Source organism: Enhydra lutris, unplaced genomic scaffold (assembly GCF_002288905.1).
Source record: "Enhydra lutris kenyoni isolate GAN:26980312 unplaced genomic scaffold, ASM228890v2 scaffoldscaffold44, whole genome shotgun sequence".
Taxonomy (NCBI): Eukaryota; Metazoa; Chordata; class Mammalia; order Carnivora; family Mustelidae; genus Enhydra; species Enhydra lutris.
Window position 1 is genome coordinate 383,553 of NW_019154128.1, and position 22,520 is coordinate 406,072.

The following is a 22,520-nucleotide window of genomic DNA, read 5'->3' on the forward strand; positions in this document are numbered from 1 at the left end:
ATCTGGAGAGAGGGGAAGAGCCTTTGTTGAGGCATGATCCCACCCTCGTGGTGACCACCGGGTGGTAACAAATAGCCAAGTCACAGCCCCAAATAGGAACTCTGAAAATAAGCGCTTCATATTTCAAAGGCATCACATCATATGAGGGAATATGTTTCTGGATTTTGTTGCATCTTTGAAAATCAGGCGATGCTATGTTACCAAAGGCTAATTTAGTCTGCCTAATTTAAACCTGGGTGGTTTTGTAAAAATAGAGAGAAGGGGCTTATCAATTGTGACTTCGAGCTGATAGGAATGTATTCTTAAGGTCTGACTTTCTGGAGAACGAGATGGCCTGATGACAGGGCTTCTCCCGTCTGTGTCTGTGGGAGGTCTGGGTTGCTGGGCTCAGGAAGAGGCCTTGATGGACCCCATCCAGGGCAAGTCCTAGGATCAAAGGTGCCCCTTCTCTCCTCCTGGCTCCCTTGGATTCTGCCAGTCTGCAGCAATGCCTCAAATCCCTTTCTCCTCATTGTACTTCCAGTCTCTAGACCAACATTTGTACTGCCTGATAGGGAAACACTTATTAAAAAAAAAAAAAAAAAAGACAGAACTGTCACAAGGTGGTAAATCTGAACTGTGGTTAAAAACTGCTTCAGTACCAAGAAATCATATCTTGATAATGCTAATTGTAGTCCTTTTCCCTAAAGCAATAAAAGGAAAATTCTGCCTTCCTAGACTGGGGTTGACCTTCATGTTCTTTTTACTGCCACACACAAGGCAATTATAGTGACCCTTCCTTGAAATGGTTCCAATTCTTGAATAATAATTATCACTGTCTAGACATAGCATGGGGCTTGGTAAGGGTTTAAGGAAATTGACTTTTCCCAAACTCCCTCCAACCACTTAAATGGATTCCCTCTTCTCCGTGGAGCAGTAGCCAACACTGATGTTGAGTACGTGGGCTTTTCAGAGTTTTCCAAAATTCATATGGTATGTATAAAAATTCTGCCCACTTGATATCAGCTCAGACTTTTTTTTTCTTTCAAGCTCAACCAAGTCATTACTGGTTTACAAAAAGGCAGCACCAGATGTATGAAAAATAGGCAATGTATGACCTATTAGAAATATAGAAAGTCTGACAGCTTTACTTTAAAAAGATGTTGTAAGAAAGAAGCAATGCAAAGGGACAGTGGTGGCAAAATGAAATGTGTGGCTTATAATATGGGCAGGAAACAAAGCCAAGTGCGATCTCACGCCTCCTGCAGGAGCTGGGTGCGGGGTTGCCTGGGGGACTCTGGCGACCCGGCCACAGCCCTGGGCCGGAAACACCCCTGCTGAGTGGCCAGGTGGCAGGTGACTGAGGTATATAGAGAGGTGATGGAGCAATCTGGACCCCCCACAAGCAGCCCGGGGCAGCCCTCAGACCTTCTGCCGCCGCCCAGGACCCGGTGCCTGCCATCCAAGCCCTGCAGCCCTTCCGCAGCGCCCAGGCTTGCGGGGGCAACAAATAAGAAGGCTGTGGCTTAGCAGTCCCTCGCAGAGCCGATCACCCGCATCAGCATCTTCTCTTTTCAAAGGTATTTCTTTAGAGTTTACGCAGAGGGAAGCATTTTGTGGGAGAACAACCCCAAGGTGCACTCCTGGTGGGTGGTTATGGGCGAAGGCACGACCTCCACATCCCCCAGCTCCCATCCCCGTCCAGGGTGGCCTCGCCAGGAGCCTCGAAAGGGACCTGGGGCCCTCGGTGGCCTTGACTGCCTCTCTTTGCCCCCTGGGGATCCCGGGGAGCCTTTGTGCCTGGGGAGTGGGGCATGGGGAGCGTGTCCTCAGAAACTCTCCACAAAGCTGCCCGGGAAGAGGCCGGTGCGGCCGTTCCTCTGCAGGGTCCCCTTGTACCAGCCGTCTTCTCGCTTCTTGTGCACAAAGACTATGTCGCCTTCCTTCAGCTCAATCTCCGCCTCGCTCTGGGGAGGATACGAGACCACCACGCGGTACCTGGGGGGAAACAGACACCACATCGGGTGAGACTGACCTTAGGCTGGAGGATGACCCCCAGGGCCTGCTCTTCACTCCGCCTTTCCTTTTCCATCCGGTGTAAATTATTATAACTTGGGGCTACTTCCCTCATTTTTAAAAATCTCTACTTCGATTTTAATTTTTATACAACCTTTTCATTTTTTTATTAAAATTTAAAAAAATTCCCCATGTTGTCCTTTTGGACCCCGATCTATGCTTCCTGCCTGAAATGCCGTCCCTCCTTCCAGCCCATCTGGGACCGTGGCCTCCTTGGGGGAGCTGCAGCTGGAGGAGGGCAGCCTCTGCTGCTGGTGGGAGCTGGGCAGACCTGCAGCTCTGCAGCCACCACTCAGCAAAGAGCCCCTCATCCCAGCCCAGAACATACACTGCAGCTCCTGCTGCCTGCCACGGGCCACAGGAAAAGAATGTCAGCCAGACTAGGGGCCCAGGTGCAGAATGACCGATGGCCTCCAGGGATTGGGTCACCCACGAATAGGAAATGAGCTGGGGAGGAGCCATGGACTGGAGGGTTGGTGATGCTGGGCCTCAGAGACCCAGGGCTTGAGCTGGTCTAGAGGGGCCACCCCCGGGAGGCACTGTCCTGCTGCTCTCTCCTTCCTGGCAAAGCCTGGTCTGTGATCCTGGCTCACTGGCTGAAGAGACAAGGAGGGGATGCTCCTTCACTCTCAGTCATCCTGGGCTATGAAGGCCTGTCCCCTGGGTCCGGCCTCCCCATTAGCCACAGCCACACATATGGCCCCTGAAGGAGGGCATCCAGGTGTCCCTGCAGCTGGCTGTCCTGAGGTCAGTCAAGGGGCTCTCTATGCGGAGTCTCTGACCTGTATATTTTGGCTTGGGAGGAACCAGAACATTATAAAACAAAAGCATTTCTGAAAGTGTGGCCATGGACTTCATGACCCCGGGTCAGATTCCTGGCTCTGTCCTGGACCTACTGATGAATTTCTGTGGAATGGGTCCAGGAGTGTGGGTTTTCAACATGTTCTAGGGGTCAATGTTTGCTTGCTGCCGTCTGAGAGTCAAGGTCAAAGTGCTGAGCGAGTCTTCATTTTTCAGCCACCTGTGCGGAGGGCCTGGGCGCTGGCCCCTCAGGGTCAGGATAGGAAAGCCATGGTTTGGGGCAGCTGGGGTTGGTGCCCTGGAGACGGCGGGGACAATGCATAGGCAGAGAAGACCCAGGCCCCTCTCTGGAAGCTCCCAGCCCCAGCTTGTTCCAGGCTTTGAGAGCAGGGGGCAGAGAGCAAGGTGGCTCCTGAGGCTAACTTGGCAGGTAAGCAGGGGGCTCCTGCTACTGAGGGAGCAGGTCCAGCCAGGCAACCTAAGTGCTTCGGAACGGCTGTAGGTGTGGGAGGGTCAGGCCCATTCTCACTGCTGTCCCTGGGCTTCAGATGCTGGCTTTGGGGTTATAAAGGAGGAGAGAAAGGACAGTATGCCTCTCGCCCTCCTCCCAGCCCAGAATCTCTACACAGGGCAGCCTGCAGCCACTCCCCAAAGGACAGACGGCCTCTGTGACTGTGAGATCCATGAGGTTGCCCAGGGCCGCGCAGGCTGCTCGATTCCCACACCTCCCGCCCCCAGGCTGTGTGCATGACCTCAAAGACCGGTGCTGACCCTCCCTGTGGCTCTCTGCCACCCTCCACCTCTTTGTCAAACACCTGCCTCCTTCTCTTCCCCGAGGAAGAAAAGGCAAAGAGTGAGATGACTTCTCAGACTTCAAACACAAGTTTTGGCTTTCGCCTCCAATGCCAGATGTGAAGCAACAAGCAACTCTGAAAATGTAATTTGCTAGAAAAAAACGTGATTTGGTGTTTCTGAGCAATTCAATGACTTAATGAGCCCAGATGCATGATGTGGGCCTTTTGTATAAGAGTCGAGCAGTTAACGTTCCTGTCCAGATCATTCCAAGACTCAGAGCTATTTTTCCTGCTGCCTGAAAGTGACTGATACTCCCTGTTATAGACACAAAGGGCCAAATGAACAGCTAAGGACAGTGTTATGACTGCGGCGTCTTAGATCAGAAGAGACTTACTTCCCTGCACTGTGTTAAGGTTATGTCAACCACAGATAATTTTCAGACATAGAACTCAGGAAATCAGAAGGCTCAAGATCAGTATGAATTCCTCCCATTGCTTATTGCAATTAGCATCACATGTGAGGGGTGACGTGTCTTCCTCTTGTCTCATCTGCCCCCCTCCTGACAACGGGGGTCCCAAGGGGGGCCTATGAGTGCCAGGCTCTTCAGAGCACTTTCTTGAGTGCTGTTGAGCACGTGTGATCCCCAAGCTGGCAGAATGTGCTCATCGCAGAGAAGAGTCCCTCTAGGCTCTTGGAAATAAGCATATGTCTGTATCCTAAACACTAAACTCTGATAGCAACACATGTATTAGTTGCCTATTGCTGCTGTAACAAATTTCTACAAACTTGGTGGCATAACTCAGCACAAATTTCTTACTCACAGTTCTTCAAGTCAGACATCTGATATCATCTCCCAGGCTGCACTCCTTCCGGAGGCTCTAGGGGGAAGGCACTCCTGGAGGCTGCCTACATTCCTGGCTGGACACTCCCTCCTGCGTCTTCAAAGCCAGCAACACCGCTTGAGTCCTCACACCGCATCACCTTGACCCTCTCTGCTGCCTTCCTTTCTTACTTACAAGGACTCTGTGGTCACACTGGGCCCAGCCAGATAATCCAGGATAATCTCTCAATTTTAGAGTTAGCTGGTTAGCAACCTTTGTTCTGCCTGCAGCTTTCATTCCTTGAGACTATGTGAGGCCTCGAAGCCATGGTTTTGCGGAGTACAGCATAGACATCTTTGGGAAGCCATTACTCTGCCTACCATGACACACAATCGATCAAAGCCAAAAACCTTCTAAATCCTAACAAAACCAAACAATTCACAGGCCGGTAAGAGAGGAGGATAAATACATGGTGTGTGTGAAGATGTGGGCAAAATGACATTGCCAATCAAAGGTTGGGGAGGGGGTGACAGGCAGCACCGGGGCATCATTAGATCATTCTTCTAAAGGTCACAGCATTTCACAGTATTACATACATCATTTCCAATATTATTAATGTTCTTTTTCATGCATTCATACTTTCCCAGTTATCGATCTCTGTGTTTTACAAATATTATAACTATTAGATAGGTATATCCCTAGTTTGTAGATAGGGGAACAGGGACTCGAAGAAATGAAAACACCTATTTGGGTGAACTGGCTGATAAGTGGTCAGTGCACCTATCTCTCAGAGCTACTCTGCAACCTCCCCGAGATGTAAGAGAGGTGGGAAGCATCCAGAGGACAGGTGGCTGGGGTGACTGGCCCAAGAACTCCAACGCACTTGCCCAGGGTTGGTATATCCCTGCCAGGGAGCCAGGGCATTGGACAGTGTTACTGGGTCCCGTAACTACAGTGCTCTTCTGTGTTCCCCGGGTACCTTCCAGAAATGTGGCTCCCTGCACACACTGTCCATAGGACTTAATATATACAGATGGCCGAAGATTAGGGTCCCAAGGAAGGGGTAGTGATAGGCACTCTGGTTTACACATTAGGCCTATGGGTTTGGCTCCTCCAGGTCTCCTGAGAGCTGGGCCTGCCACTAAGTCAGCTGACTTGCAGGCCTGGCGTGGTGGGCCTGGGGGATGTTCTCCATGGTTCACTCCCCCGGGAGGCCTCACTCCAGCCCAAAATTCCTTCCTCTGTGAGCAGTGTGGAGAGCAGCTCCCGGTGTCCCTCCAAATCCTCTGGAGGGAAATGGAGAGATCCGAGGGAGTATGGACATGGGCGACACCCCAGACATGCAGCAGCCATAGTCCAGCTGCTCTGCTCAAGGTGAGAGAGGCCCCTTCCTCAGCACGCTGGTGGTAGAAACCTCCTGGAATCTGAGCCCCAGCTGCCCTTTGCCTTTCTCCCACTTTTGAGCCTGTAAAGTGGCCTTGCACACAGCTGGCTCCTGGCAGCCCTGTGGCCCGTGGAGCAAATGCTGGGGCCTCTAGAGAGGCGAGTCTTGCTAGGGCTGCTCCCCTCCAGATGCGAGCTAAGTCTTATTCACGAGCCTGCAGGGTCCTAGACCAAGTGCTTTCTGGAGCTGCCTCAGCTCAGAGACTAAGACTTTCCTTTGTTAAACCCTCGCTCCAACCTGCTGGGGCTCTCCAGGACACCAAGCAGCTGACGGGCTGCACAGGGTGAGGGAAGGGGGCATCTGGGGGCTCATTAGGCAGTAGTTTGGTTTCAGGCTGTATTTTGAAAACTCTCATCACTAATGAGCTGCACAGCGTGCTGGGGACAAGCAGGGTGCCAAGAGTCTCTGGGTACAATAAGCCCTGATTAGATGGAATATTCACAGAATGAGAGTAATTCTCTGAACTTTCTAGTTAATCATAGACTCCCATGATTTTTTAGAATAGGGTCTTTTAAGACCTTTTATGAAGGAGTCTGGAAGTAGAAGGATCTGAGGAGAATAGAAACCTAGGGGAAATATGAGAGCAGCTTTGAAATATCTAGGTCTGTCACTCTCAGGAGTCACCAACATCGTGACCTGAGGCAAAGGGACAGGGAACCACATTCAGAAATCACAGGCAGCTGGGGGTTGGTCTTGTGGAAGGAGGAAAGTTCTGACATGAAAGCACTACACAAAGTTGGAGGAGGCTCCCTGGAGGGAAGTAGAGGAAGAAAGAGAAATTGTGTGTATGTGGTATTGGTGTGAGATGTGTCTGAGGTATGTGTGGTGCATGTGTGTATGTGTGTGATGTGGGGTGTGTGTGTGTGTGGTATGGTATCAGGTGTGGTGAGTGTGTGTGGTGTTTGTGTTTGGAGGTATACGTGTGTGCATGTGTGTGGTATGCGTATGTGTGTGGTATGGTATCACGTGTGTGATGTGTGTGTTTGGGGGTATATGTGTGCATGTGTGCAGTATGTGTGTGTGGTGTGGTATCAGGTGTGGTGGAGTGTGTGTGGTGTGTGTGTCCTGTGCGTGTGTGTTGTGGTATCAGGTGTGTGATGCGTGTGTTTCAATGTGTGTGTGCATGTGTGTGGTACGTGTGTGTGTTATGGTATCAGATGTGTGATGTGTGTGTTTTTGTCTGTGTGTGTGGTGTGGTATCAGGTGTGGTGTGGTAAGGTGTGAACTCAGTCTCCTCAGGGCCTGGGGATTTGCTGTATGGGAGGCACGTTATGCTAACGGGTCCTGCACTGAGTGAGTCTGAACGACGGTTGTATATTGAATACACAGGGGGTGGTGCCTAACCGTGAAGGACCCCGAAGCATATGCTAATATCCTGGCAGGGCTGTGACATGGTCCATAGTGTCTGAAGACCAGAGACACCCAGATCCCTTGGTGGGCAAACTACATTGGCACGACTGCTGACCATGCCCCTCAAAGCGGTTCAGAGCCCAGGCTCCGTGGTTGGAAAGCCCTCACTTCAATCACTGGCTTGGCAGCTAACTTGCTGTGTGATCTTGAGCAAGTGGCTTAGCCTGTGAATAACCTCTGTTTCCTCAGCTATAAGATGGGATATTGAATTTGAAGGAATTTGCAAGGACTGAGGTAACACACACAAGACACCTAGAACAATGCCAGCAGATGGTAAGCTGATGCACAGCGTGGCTGTGGTAGGTATTTACGGCTGGAATCCATGCTGGTTGTTGAGTGTCTGAATGTCACTCCCCAAACTCTAGCTATCATTCTAAATGCGGACTTACACTACAACTGTTTACCAGAAATCCATACCAAGCTCACGCTGTCGCTCCGCCACCTGGGGCGATTGTCCTCTCCAGGCCCTGGATCTCAGTACCACAGCATCAGCCCAGCCCTAAAGCCCATCGTCTGGGTATGTCTTGGCAAACTGGCCTGTGGCTGGTTTGTGTGGTCCGAGAACAAAACATACTTTTACTTTTTTAAATGGCTGAAAACCAAATCAAAATAAGACTATTTCGTGACACAAGAAAATCACATGAAATTTAAATTTTGGTGTCTGTAAGTGGAGTTTTACTGGAATACCCACACCCGTCATTTCTGTTGTCTATGGCTGCCTTCACGCTGTCATGGCAGAGCTGAGTAGTTGCGACGGAGACCTTATGACTTACGATGTCTGTGGAATTTCCCACCTGGGCCTTGACAGAAGAGTTATGTCATCCCCCATTTAGATAGAACCTCAGCTAGCCTTGCCTTGGTGCTGGAGGTTAGTGGGTGCTCAGGACAGTGGTGGCCTTCTCAGGCTTCAAGCACCGGGAGACACAGGAAAGGGCTGGCCGTCAGTCAGTGTGGCTGAGGGGAGGGGAATTCTGACAGAAATGCCAAGTTTGCTCTCTCAGGAGACTGCTCACATTTTTACTATTTAAGCAGTGTTCCAACAAGAAGCCACTTAGACGGGAAAGAGTACTTCCCTGCTGTCTTCATTTGACACCATCCTCTCTGCCTGCAGTGCCTTCCAACCCTTATTCGAAGCTCTTGAAGGACTACCTCAAATGGGCCCATCCACTGAGCAGGACACCAGTTTCTGACCCCTTGTAAAGTTCAAGCACCTGAGGCCCTCACTCCGTAGACTGTTCATTGCTCTGTAAAACTCTAAGCTTAACTGTGACATTTCTGGTTTTGGTAAAAAACAGTGAATACTGGCAATTTTGTATGGTTCAACCCAACAGACTATAAACCTTGAAGCCAATTTGGGGGTAATGTTTTATAACTTTAAGATGTCGTAGCTGGCTTCCGGGGTAGGACACTCCAGGTTTCCACAGGGTTGAGGGGGTGTAGTCCCTCACTAACATCATCGCTCTCTTTGGGCTCAGTACCCCATCGGTTCTGCCAAATGTCCTGATGAATCCCTTGCAAATCCCGAAATCAGGATCCAGGTAGATTCAGAACATGAAATATGCTCCCCTTCATTCCCAAATGTGTTTATCCAATGCTCACCAGCCAAGCTCAGGAGCCAGGCTCAGGAGTAGATGTGGTAAGAGGGATGTTGGGTAAATTTATTCCACAGCAAATCCCCTTTGTCACTCTTTCCCTCAATGGTTCTAATCTCAGAGACCAGCCCACACCAAGGTGCCAGAGGACGTGAGCCCACCCTCCCCCCTTACCTCTCCCTGGACAAAGGCTTGGGTTCGGGACGGATGGCAGCCATGGAGAGAGATGCTTGCCTGGAGGGGGATGAGGAGAAGTTCAGATCCAAGGAGCCCGCCTTTCTGTGCAGCGGTTCCATGCCCACGGCACCCTGCATCTCGCTCTCTATGGGGCAGGACCCTGCCCTGCCGTGGATGGATAGTGAGGACACTTCGGGCCCCACTGCACCCTGGAGTGAGGTGTCCACTGCCACCTGGGAGTCGTGAGTTGGAGAGATGGATGGTGGGGAGCGAGATTTCTTCTTGGTGGATGCCCCAGCGAGAAGCTTCAGCAGCCCACTCTTCTTCTCTTTCTGGAAAGACACACAGAATTGAAATCCTGTGGGTTAACACTCCTAAATGCCTTTTTTGTTGACAAGTGAAGAGGGAAGTATAATCTTATTTACAAACTTTAAACAAATCTTGTAAAGCTGGTTAGAGGAAGAAAACAGAGCTAAGACTGAAAGTTTCTCCAACTCTTGTTTTCCTTTCTTTCCCAAACCTGGTGCAAGTGACCAGAATGGAGCCAGGAGGTCCAGAGGCAGGCCAGAAGGCACTACTCCCAGGAAACGATGCTGTCGGCAAACGGGGGGGGGGGGCGCTTCCTGACAACACACCCCCTCGCCATCACAGGACCATTCCAGATGGGCAATTCACTTGCTGTGATGAAGGAGCCAGCAGTCAACATAATTTGCTTCTTTTTACCCAAGAGGGGAGTGAAATGACTCTATATCAGGTTTCCTGAGATTAGCTCCTTCAACCGGTTTATAGAACCAGAGCCCATGTAGCCTGGACGCATCTTTGTTTGGAAATCCTGGGCAGCGCTGTAGGCAAACTCTTCTCTGCGCAGATTTCTTTGTACCACACAGGAAACCGGCAGTGTGTGTGTGTGTGTGTGTGTGTGTGTGTGTGTGTGTGTGTATACCTCATAGATTCCCTGAGAAAGTTCTTTGCAGGTGGGAAGGACCGCTTGTCCCAGAGGCCAGGGCAGCTCCCCAGTGAGGGCGACTTCTCTCTCGGTGAATTCCCTCAGTGGGAAACATCCTGATAATACCTCTTGCCCCAGCAGGTGGCTTCCTTATCTTAAGAGAAAGGGCTGCTATGGGATGTGACAGCTAGCAGGGCATGGCTCTTCACATACAAAACCTGTGACATAATCAGAAGGATCTGCCCTTATAATCATGGGGCCATCAATACGCTGTCCCCCTAGGATGTGCAGACTGCTCTCCTGCTTCAGCTTACTCCCAGTTCCTCTGGAGGACTCCGCACGGTGCCCTGCAAAGCCACCTGATGGCAGGACCGTGAGTCTCCCCTGGGGGCCCTGCTCAGTATTCCTTTTGCAGTGAAGGGGCATCCTAGGGGCTTAAAGCAAGCTCTCAATAAAAAACAGAGACAGGCTGGGGTGGCAACACAGACCTAGAGAAGGATCTGGGCAATGGCCTCGGGTGGCCAGGACAAGCCACCATGTCTGCCTTGAATTCCGCATATCACTGTTAGTAAATGGGCATGTCAGCTTCAGCATGTGCTGATTACATGGAAGCACGGAAGCAAGAGTGAACCATTGCCAATGAGTGAGGTACGTGTGTGAAAGAGAAAGTGTGTGCATGCAGAAGTGCTTTTAGAACAACACCTTTGCTCTGGGATTTGACCATCTTTATGGTCTTACTCGAATTTTCTTTTTTTTAAAAGATTTTATTTATTCGAGAGAAAGAGCACTTGAGAGAGAGCATGCACCAGTGGGGTTGGGGGGCAGAGGGACAAATGGACTGCCAACTGAGCAGGAGCCCGACTTGGGACTTGGGACCCTTGAGATCATGACCTGAGCCAAAGGCAGATACCTAACCAACTGATCCACCCATGGACCCCAAGAGTTTAGTTTTCTAATGTTCAGTGGAAATCAGGTGGCAAGGGGATATGGGCACATGGTGTAGGACAGCGGCAGCACACGGAAGGCTGAAGCTATAGCCACTGAGTCAGCGATGACCATCAGAAACTGCTTTGGTCACAGGGCTGAGCAGACCTTGAGGTGGGCTGACAGAGGATTTCCTTTCCCCAACCTACTTGTCTGCATGGTTAGAGGCTTCTGCGGGAGGGCGGGCTAAGTGGTCCCGAAATATTCTTAAAATGCACATATCCAGGGATGTGCATATCCTTAAGCTAAGCCAGTAACACCTTAGTGTGAACAAGTCTGTGTGTTTTTCTCTACTCTTAGTATGGATGTTGATAGAAAGAATGGAAGTAGATGTCCTGGATACTCTCCCTGGTGAGGAATGGCGAGTATGGGTGAGCCCCAGGCTAGTGGGGAGAGGTGGGTTTGGGGTAACACAGCGAAGGGCAACCCCTGTCTGTTTATGTCGCCCCAGCTCTGTCCTGCTTCCACATCCACAAAGTGGTGACACACTTGGGAGAACTTCATGAGTTTGGCCACGAGGGGGCGCCACAGAGCTGGCTCAGAGGCGTCCTTGTCTCCCAAGTAGCTGGGGCTCTGAGGCCACTGCCACGGCCACAGCCATGGCCATGGCCACGGAGAGGTGCGCACAGCTGGCCAGGTGTGTCTGCTTCTCACGATGATAGTCTCCTAACCCGAGGTTATGAAGGGGAGGGCACTGGAGGTGGGACACGGTGTAGGCGTGAGGGGTGGTGTCTGATGCTTCATGGCCCTCTGGGGGCTGTGGAAGGGTGAGCCTGACCACTGGAGCCTGACCACTGGGTGCCAGGTGGACACCCAGACAAAACACCCAGACCCTGCCAGGCCGGGCATCACAAAAGCTATCAGCTATCAAATGCTCACATTCTAGTCACTAACCCTATGGCAGGGTGAAACTGAAGGCGACCAGTTAAAGTAATTTAATTGCTTAAGTACACATAGAATACATATACAGTGACATAAAATTATGCAGAGTGTGCACAGGATTGGCAGCCCCACCAGCGCGTGGAGGTGGGAGGAGCCACCGCCTGCCCTGGCTGCCGTCCCTGAGGGGACTGTCTTAGGCTGGCCGTAGTGGTAGGCCAGTGGGCTCCCAGGACCCGGTGTGAAGCAAACACGCGAGGAGCAGTTTGACAGGGTGGACCTCAGTGCAGGGACAAGCCCTCTAGGCCATGACGCTGGACTATCAGACGCTCCACGGGCAGGGGGTTCCACTACCAATCCATGCGCCAGGAGGCACACACCCAATGGGGCAGCGCCTGCCATGAGAGATGCCGGCCAGAGTCCCAGCCAAAAGGGCTCCAGGTCGGAAAGCCTTTCCACAGTGACTGCCCCCATCACCTGGGGACAAGCACTGGCTCCACTATATCCAATTATCTCACCAACGTTCAGAGCCATGTCCCTGGCCTCTGCTTCATAGGTGATAAAAGCAGAAGGAGACAGAATGGAGGATGTGCCCAGGGCAAGTGGAGAGCTGCCTCTTAGAGTTTCAGGGGTGAAACCACAGCTCTACCTGGCACAACCCACTGTCAACCAGCACGACAGCACTTATGGCTCCCAAGGTGGTGTCCTTCTGCCTCATGAGCAGAGAAGAAGTTTGATCAACAGACACTCTTTTACAAGGTGCTGTCTCGGGACAGATGAGCCACATCACCATAGGGCGTGCTGTGCGGAAGAGAAGACAGAGCCACTGGATCACTTAGCGCGTTTGTGGGTAAGTATGGCCTTAGCTGTGGTTTGGAAAGAGGTGCACGAAAGTGATGGATAATATTCTTGTCTCAGCTCTCCACAATTGAATAGGACAGATGATTTTCTTATTTTGACTTTGGCAAACACGGATATCACGACTGGAAAACCCTCTCCTCCGCTGTCCATGACAGAATTCTGCTAATGCCTCCAGTACTCGTTTATTACAAATTGCTGTGGAATTTGGTGACCTGGCGATTACCACGCACACAGAATTCATAGATGTTCCAAGCCCTCCCCCTGGCAGTCGTCCTATGCTGAGTGATGCAGGGAAGGATCCGCCGATGGGCACTTTGATGGTGGTGGGAACAGACCTGCCGATCAATTTTAGGAGCAACACCACAGGCAATGAAAAGTTTTAGAGGACACAATTTCATGTTAATCTGGACTAGAAGTTTGTTAAAAGAAAGATGGATTTGCCTGGGTTTCTCCTGGGAAAATAACTAAATTAGGGATTTCCTGAGCCTGGTCAGAAGCAGAGAATGGTGACGCCCCTTATAATTTTGGGGTTGTTGTAGGTATGTTTTAGAAGAGTCATCGCTGTCCTATACCGTTTCTTGCCAGCATTCCACTGCCTCCATCTGTGGCCTCCATCCCCCTCTCCACAGGAGGGTCACTTTCTATCCCCAGGCCACGGTGCAGCCATTTCAGCCTTGTGGGGGGCCCAAACAGTCTGAAGTGTGGGAACAAAATGCCTCCCTCTTACAAGTCCTGCATGTGGAAGGCACACATGCAGAGAAATGTGCCCTCATCTTTCCAAAACGAGTGATGGGATGCTCCTTCTCCTCTGCGAGGCCCTTCACTGCACCCCATGCAGGCAACCCTCCCTCGAGGCCTGCCTCCCTCCCCTTCCTCTGCCCCTGGAACAGGACAGAAGCACAGGGGCAGCCCAGGCCAGCGGCATGAAAGCCCGGCTCCGAGTCCTGGCCCCACCAACACCGGGTTGTTAAGATGACAAATGGAAGAGTCCTTTTTAAAATATGAATGCATGTCACAGATACTTGATTGTGTGGCTGCTTTTATGATGTGTTTATATGATGTGCTATTTTTAGGTTTTTGCAAAACACCCACCACCTACTTAGCTCCCAGTATGTTTTTGCTCAATGAATAAAAGCAACTTCACTTCCACCTGAGGCAGGTGTCTCACTGAGACTCCTCATCTTGCCTTGAGAGACCCCAACAGGCCAACACGGGGTCCCTTGGCTCTCCGACTTCAGGTACAAAGAACCAACTAGGAAATTGGATAAAGTGTCAATGTTGGCTCCACCCTCAAAGATTCTAACCAAGCAGGTCTGAAATGGGGGCCAAAAAAAGTGATTCTGATCCAGGACCCGCGAAGGGATCAATTACAAGCCAATGGTCACGTGTCAACCTGCTGATGTCAGGAGACTACAGATAGCGCTGTAAACACCCAGAGAAGAGACCGGCTTCATGGGAAGCTGAGCAAACAAGGAAACTGGTTTGCTGAGCACCTGCTAAATGCCCAGCCTGGGGAACAGGCATGGATTTTAAAGCTGTGTTTTGCAGTGTTGGCCTACGTGGGTGTGCTGATTCTAAGCTGAGGGTCCGAGCTGTCTACCAGCTCCCAGGTGGGGCCATCCTCCCTGGTCGCACTCTCAGAGGCACAGGCTGATGTATGACACCTTAGCATCTAATCCCTGTCCCCTTCCTGCCATCTGGCTTGGCTGGAGCCAGGAACAGGAGGGACACTTACCCAGAATCCACATGTTTCCTTAGTGGTTGCCCCTCATCGCCATCGTGGGGCCTGGCTTTAATTCCCACCCCTGCTTATGATTCCTCTCTGCAGAGAGACGCAACTTGCGGCTCCGGCAGGTACTACCTTTCTTATGAACCCCGGGGGACCCTCCCCCAAACCTCATCCCTTGTTTCTCTCTCCCTTTCCCTCCCAAGTGCGTTCTGTGATCTCCAAGTTCAAAGCTGTGCACATGCGGACACTCAATAAATGTTCATTGGTGAAAAAAAAAATGCTCAGCAAGCAAGACAGGCCACACCAGGCCTAGGAACAGGCTTGAGCCAAGGGCTGAAGGTACTGGATAAGGTAATTCTGGAAGCTCTGGCTCTCGAAATACTCATGCAGTTCTGAAAGCCTCCCTCAGCATATAACCAGAGCATCATCATGTGAGAGAAGAGCTTATGAGTTGTATTAAAAAAATTTATGTGTGTACACACACACACTAACACATATGGACACACACACACTCTAAAATAAAGTCACACCCTACTTTGAAAGAACCATCAGGAAACATGACATTCAAAAGAAGAGTTATTTGAAGGTGTTCATTCATTATAGGAAAACTGTAAAACATTTTACAAATAATAAAATAATAGTTTTTCTGTTATGGTTAATGTAGGGGCCTCCCTAGGGGCCTTAACTGTTTTACAGAACACTAATGTAAAAACTTGGCAAAAGGGAAAAGAAATTGAAAGTTCAAATTAAGAACTGCTGCCCATTAAGAATCAACCAAAAATTATGGAAAATTCTCTGTGAAATTATATAAAGCCAAAGGGAATAGAACTTGACTTATAAAATGTGACATTAAAATTTTCAGGGATACAATTCATTTCATTAAAATGAAGTAAATCCATAAATGTGACCTATAAGTACCATGTTATTTGATCAAGTTGTCTCCTTTGTAAACCTATGTTAAAGAAAGTGACCACAGCCTAGTTCCCCTCAACCAGATTCTTAATTCCTTTTTGTGCAGGGAAATATTTAAAATCTCTGGTCAGGCACACACTGAACACTGAGCCACTTATGGTGGGTAGTATGCTGGGTAGTAGGTCAACTCAGACTTGATTGCAAGGCTTAGCCCTAACAGTCTGGGAAAACCTCAGCCTGAAGAAGAATCCCTAGTTGATTGGGCCCAGGGATGGGTGCATGCTCTGTTCAAAGTCAGAAGGATGACTGAGAACTCTACCTTTGAGAACAAAGGATCAAACACAATCATACATTTTCACTCTGCGTTTGCATGAGCTGAGACGCAGGAGACAATGGTCACAAGTCATGGGTCATGTTCACATGATGTTCAGTGACCTGGGAGCATCTGCAGGCTGAGGAAAGCATAGAAATACGCCTTCCAGATGGTTAATATTAGTTACAGGAGTGAGCGGGCACAGGAAGGAGGCTCTGGGCAGTATGTAGTTTTTGTGATGCACTTTTGTATTTGTTTGAGTCATTATGTCAAATGTGTATTTCTTTTAGTTTAATGGGGGAAACATAATAAAGGAAAAAGGTGCCACCTGTTGCTTTGAACATAATGGTACTAGACGTGATGAGCCAGTGAGAACTTTTGCTATTAGCTTATGGACGAGGTGGTCTTATAAGAGGGGGCACTTGGGTGGCCTTGAGGGCTGGGCTGATTGGATATAATAAAAGGGAGAGGGCCTGGGGGTGATCTGGTCCCGGTGAGGCATGAGAAGGTGTGGAAGGAAGAGAGGAGATGTCTGTGAGATGAGAAAGGCGGGGGACAGCATATCCTGGGGCCATGAGAGCAAGCAGAGGGACTGGAAGTCTGCTGGGCAGACACTGGGAGCAGCCAGGAGCTGTGGTTGGGGAGCAGAGGTGTGGGAGGGAGAACGGCAGGTGAGCGAGTGACTCGGGTGGCAAGGTCATCAGTATGCAGCCATGGGTGAGGAGACGGAGTGGGGACCATGGGACCAAAGACAGGGATGGTGACCATCGCAGGGCATTTGGAGGGAAGGTGATACCAGCTCCTGCCAGCGGGCAATAGGAGGTGGGGGGCGTGCGCCCTGCTGCGGCTGTGCACTCGCTCTGTGCCCGTGTGGCCGTGGCAGACTCTGGCTGACACAACAGACAGAACGAAAAAAAAAGCAAAACCAGTTTAGAAGATGGTCAGATAGTTCTCAGAAGCCACATCAACCTACGGGCAGTCAGGAACATCTCAGGGCAGGCATCAGTGGCCTCCAGGAAGTCCAGAGCTTGGAGAAGTGGGGGCATCTGTCTTCACACCTCTGAGAACGACTTGCAGCTGTACACTTAGGATGGAGCTGGTGAGACTAGGGTACACTCAGAGGCCTGGGGCACATGGATTGGGCATGACAAACAGTGCTGGGGGCTTTGAGGAAACTTTAGATCATCAAAGTAAGAAACCAAGGGACATGGCACATCCTTATCTTTAGCTACTAAGTCTGGCTCCCAGACAGCAAGGGACCACTTGGAAGGCTTTCGATTAAAATATCATGTTTGGAAGGTTTCCTACTGGAGGTGGGGAAAGGGTAATTAAAAGTTACCTTTTTAATTTTAAAATTTAGATGGGGGAAAGGCACATCTCTGCCTGAAATACAGTTACTGGAAGAGCAGAGAAGGGGTTATAACAATATAAATTTGTAGTGCATCTTCAGAAAGGGTAGAGAAATGCAAGATCTATATAAATAAAGAGGAGGAAGTTCACAAGCTAATTAAGAGAGAGGAAAATTGTGCATTTAGCTATTGGCTATTTTAAACATAGAAACACATCTTAAAAAATACTGCCCTCACAGGAGAGCAAAGTTGAAGACTGAGTCATGAAAATAACAGGGAAGGAAAGCAGCAGATAATAATGTGCCCATCTGATCGTGCTTTCTCTGGCTTTTGTTTTTGATGGGAGAGATGCCTGCTGCAGTATGCTGCTTCTCTTGCAGAGAAGCCAAGAGTGGCCAGGTCACAAGGGTGATGGATAGAGGGTAGAGGAGCTACTTCCCGAGGGTAGAGGAGACACTTCCTTCTCTTTGGTCACAAGGATGATGGGTAGAGGAGCCATCACTTCCTGATGGGTAGAGGAACCACTTCCTGTTCTTCCTGAGGATTGGAATCATTAAGTGAAGCCTTCGTTCAGTGCTCTGCCTGTGGCACTGTGCTGGGCACTCTGAATGGACAGAAGAGGAAGCAGGAGTTCAGGTTGACCAGTCAAGTTCAGTGCAGCAGGAAAAGCTCCCGGAGTACAAGATACTGTCTCCCTGAGGAACCTCAATTAGACGGCACATCATGACAGCTCTGGAGATTGAAGGAACTAGGTGTCACTGTCATTTACCAGCGGGCTGATCTTGAACGAGTCACTTGACTGCTCTTAGGCTCAGCTTCCTCATATGTAAAATGGACTATATATATATATATATGTATAACAAAGTATACTGCAGACTACTTCTTGAGAGCTTGCTATGAACCAGGCACTAAGTCTTGGACATCATTAGCTCTTACGTTCTTGAAACAACCCAACAGAAAAAGCACCATCTCTGAGATTGTAATCAGTGGACACAGGGCAATCAACTAGAAAGTCGTAACATCTGGATTTAAACCCAGGACTCAATTCCAAATTTGAATGCCAGCTTTACTGCTTTGTCCTTCAAACTAAGGCACCACCTTAGTCGGTAAGTGGGAGGCCCACTGCTGAGGTTTCCGTGTGTTCAGGTCACTTCATAGATGGGCACTGAGGTATTTACACAGAGCGATGATTACAGAACACGAGGGCTGCATGATGATAAAACAGAGGGTTGGCCAGTTACCCACCACTCTTGTGACCCAACAGCTCTTGGCTCCTCTGGGCTGCTTCCTCAGGAGCGGATGTTGGCATTGGCCTCCGTGCTGAGCAGAGGACTGGTGAGGATGGCAGGTAAAGCCCCAAGCAGAGCGCCTAGCACTGAGCAGGCTTTTGGCAGGGAGTAGCTGTCACGACTCTCAGCGATGGTGGTGGTGTATGCCTGTGGTCTTCATCTATTCGCCTGGCCCTCAGCCAGCACTCATGTCCCGGGAGCACAGCCTGAGGTCAGAGGAAACCTAGCACGTGCAGTTACCCACCACAAAAAAAGATCGAGTAGGACTCAGGTGCCAGCCACCTGCCTCTGAGACTCTGGAAGCCTCTTGTGCAAAAAGAAGTTGAAAAATACGCTCTAAGTCCTGGCGACAGTACACTCAGAAGCTCCCAATTTGCAGAGCACCCCAGTCTCTGTAGAGCAGGAACATTGCAAGAAGCAAACCACACTAACCACGTTGTTTTTCCTTGTTTTGTTCACACTCAGCTTGCTGGCTGGAAAGCACCAGGTGCCCTTTCCAGCTTCCAGAAAACACAGTAAATAAAGATGGTGGCAATATGGTGGGGACTAGAACTTGAGAGCAGACAGACACCAGGGACCCACCTCAGTTGGGCCTTTGGTCACCCTGAACCTGACCTGCCCAGGGCACCGGCATCTCCTGCCCATTGAGAAGGGCCCTCTGCTGGGCTCCTCGACTCTGTATCACGGTTTCTTTCCCCACCCTTCTGCTCAGCGGCTGGATTCTCCCTGTCAGCGCCACACCTTCTCCCCAGCCCCCAGGTACAGATGCCGCTGGACTCGGTCCCTTTCTTCACTCGTTCATGTTCTCTTGCCGGAAGCTGTGACACAGGATTGGCTCTTCAATTTTCTCTTCTGCAGGAGAAGCATCTCTAGCCCCAAGGTCTCAAATGAGCTCTAGATCTTTCATCTGCAACTTCATCTAGACACTTCTTAAAGGTAGAAATCACACAAATAAAACCATCAAAATATGCCTGGAGCTGTGAGCTGGAGGAGTGGGGAGGCTCCCTCTGACCAGCCCTGATGAGAGAGATGCCAGAGGTGATCGCGTCCCCCATACCTGTGCCTGGGCTAGGGGTCGGGTGAGCCCAGAGTGTCGAGGGGTGCAGAAAGAGGGAATGAGGTAGAGCCAGGGGCTGGGGGCATGTCCTCTCAGCACCCTCTGCTGACCAGCGCCTTGGCACCCTGCCACCAATTCCTGTCCTCCTCCTTGGCAGAGGGCAGCAGCCTGAGGGTCCCCCGGCTGCTTGGGGCTGTGGGGGCCACACCAGTCTGAAGGCCGTTCCTCCAAACTCATAAATCATGGCAGCCCACACTCACCCACCCCTGATCTGTGTTTATCACTCTCACTCATGTGGCAGGTCTTGCCCCTTTCCAGAGGCCTGACTCTCATGCTCTTATTTCCTTCTCCGTCAAGCAGGCAATGACACCAGCACCCCCACACTTCTGTTTTACAGAGGAGGACAGAAAGCTGAGCATTGATCACATGCCTGGGGTTGCGTATACCATTTCTATTTTAATGTACCTTGTCTTAGTTGGCTCGAGCTGCCCTAAAAAATAACAAATACTGGGTGGCTTAAAGAGCAGACATGTATCTTCTCCTAGCCTAGAGCCTGCAAACCCATAATCAAGGTGCCAACATGGTCAGGTTCTCAGTGAGGGCTCTTTTCCCAGCTATAGATAGTTGGTTTCTCTGGGACTTTCCTTGCTGTGGGGGCATGCAAAGGGAGCCCTCTCTCTTCCTCTTCTTCTAAAGCCACTCAGTAATCCCATGATGGGGCTCCACTCTCATGGCCTTTTCTAGTAATTACCTCTCCAAGGTCATCTCCTCCTGTCATCACATTGGGGATTCATCATATGCCCATTCATTGGGCAGGGTACCCAAGTATTCAGTTCGTAACATTCTGCCCTTACCCTCCAAATTCATGTCCTTCTTATATGCAGAATGCATTTATTCCATTCCAACAACTCCCAAAGTCTTAATTAATTCAGGTTTCAACTCCAAAGTCCAATGTCCGAAGTATTATCTCAATATTCAAATCAGACCTGAGTGAGGCTGGAGCTCCAGCTAGGAGCCTGTGAAGCCAGACACACCATGCAACCCCAGGCACCATGGGGGCACAGGCGCAAATGAGACGTTCCCATTCCAAATGGCAGAAATGGGGAAGAGAAGGAGCTACATGTCCCAGGCAATCCAAAACTTAGTAAGACAAACCCCACTGGAGCCTGAAGTTTGAGAATACCTATCTGGTTCACTGTCTCCCTTGTAGACCTGCCTGCAAGGCTTCCATCAGAGGCCACCTGCCTGTTGGAACTGAGGGTTTGCCCCTCATGATCTCTGAATTCCCTTAAGGTCCTTCGTCTCCTTCTTTGAAAAATGGCACACATTTGCAGCCGGATAGCTCTATGGTCTTGTCCTGTAGGATCCAAGAAGTCCTATGGCCACCCATCCCACTTGCTCTGTTCCTGCTAGTTCAAAGTGGCAGTGTCCCCGCACTCCTGGCTCCCATGGAGATGGCTGGTCACCTCCAAGAGTCACACCTGACATCTCAAATAATTGTTCAGGCTCACACTTACATTCTTCTCAGAACACGTGTTCTTATTTTTTTTTGCAATATGGATAGCCTAAGAAATTTCCTAAATGCCCAAGTTCTGGTTCCTTTTTGGTAAACAATTCCTTCTTCCTCTTGCACTCTACTCTAAGCAGTCAGGAGCTAAGCCAGTCCTAAGACACTTTGTTTAGAAATTTCCTTAGCTAACCAAGAATGGCATCACTCAAAGGTCCACAGGAGAACACAGTTCAGCTAAATTCTTTGCTGTTTTATAATGCGGAGTGCTCTCCTTCCAGTTTCCAATAATGCGTTCCTCATTTCCCTCTGAGACCTAAGAGACACTATTCTTTAACATTCATATTTCCACCAATGTCCTGTTCATGATTATTTAGGTATTCTCTAAGAAAAGAAACGCTCTTTCTCCAGCGCTTCTCTTTTCTTTCAGAGCCTTCACCAGAACTGTCTTCAGTGTCCATAGATCAGGCACCTCAAACTCTCCCAGGCTCTACCCACCGTCGGGTTCCACAGCTGCACCCACATTTTTAGGTATTTGTAAGAGTACCACCCCACTTCCTGCAACCAAAATCTGCATTAGTTTGCCCAGGTATCCATAGCACAGTATCACAGACTGGGTGACTGAACTAACAGAAACTTATATTCTCACAGCCTGAAAGCTGGAGGTCTGAGATTAGACTGTCAGCTTGTGAGGGCTCTCTTCCTGGCTTGCAGAAACCCCCTCTCCTGTGCTAACGGGGCCTTTCCTTAGGTGTGCATGTGGAGAGAGAGGTCTCTCTCTTCCTCTTCTTCTAAGGCCATTGATCCCAACAGGAGGGTCCCACCCTCATGACCTCATCTAATCCTAATTACTCATCAAAGGCCCCACCTCACACTGGGGGTTCATGCTTCAACTTATGAGTTTTGGAGGGACATGAACATTCAGTCCAAAACAGTCTTTTACATAACCGCTGGGTGAGGGTCATAGTCACCTCATTTGCAGATGAGGAAATTCAAATTCAGAGAGATGAAGTAGGTGGGACTGGGCTTTGGATCCAGGACTCCATGGTGAATCCCAGGCCTGCCATTGATGAATGAGTGAATGGAGGGAGGGTTTACCATTCCTTTGTTACTGGTGTCATCAAGGCCTCTGGCCTGGGCCCTCCCGCCCTGATCTACCCCTATACACCAGGGCCCGACTACAGTTCTGGAACATTACTCAGTGTCTGCTGAGTCTAACCAGTCTTCACTTACTGTGCCTGAACACAGTCACATCTCCAGGGCTGAGGTGGCCCAAACACCCCCATCCGTCCTGCAGGTCCTTGAAACTTTCTGAGTGATGGATATTGGGTGCTATCCCCAGATCGAACACAGCCCATCTACACAGGGCAGCTGAGTCACATCGCTCTCTTTCCTCTTGGCCCCATTGTCACCAAAGCCTTCCCCAGGGCAGAGCTCACTGCACACATGCCTGGGTCCCAGGCCCACCCCAGGCCAGCACTCCACCAAGGCATTGAAGAAGCATGATCTGAGCCCAGTGGGCCTGTGGCAGCCACACATGCCACTTCTTCGGGGTGGCCCCAGGATACCATCCCTCCACACAGCAGGCAAGGCGAGGGT

At 50.2% G+C, this 22,520-nt stretch overlaps 1 protein-coding gene across 2 annotated transcripts in view; it reads right to left on the reverse strand.

Annotated features, from left to right (window-relative positions):
• Nucleotides 1-581: 581 nt before the first annotated feature.
• Nucleotides 582-22,520, reverse strand: part of LOC111155936 (SH3 domain containing ring finger 3) — a 358,242-nt gene continuing 336,303 nt past the window's right edge. Inside the window, exons 9-10 of one of the 2 annotated variants that reach the window (XM_022516419.1) lie at nt 9,093-9,427; nt 582-1,977 (exon numbers count right to left, since the gene is read on the reverse strand). In XM_022516419.1, coding sequence (XP_022372127.1) covers nt 1,809-1,977; nt 9,093-9,427 — 504 coding nt within the window. In that variant the 3' untranslated portion in view covers nt 582-1,808. The remainder of the gene's footprint in view (nt 1,978-9,092; nt 9,428-22,520) is intronic. The other variant, XM_022516420.1, reaches the window with a different exon arrangement.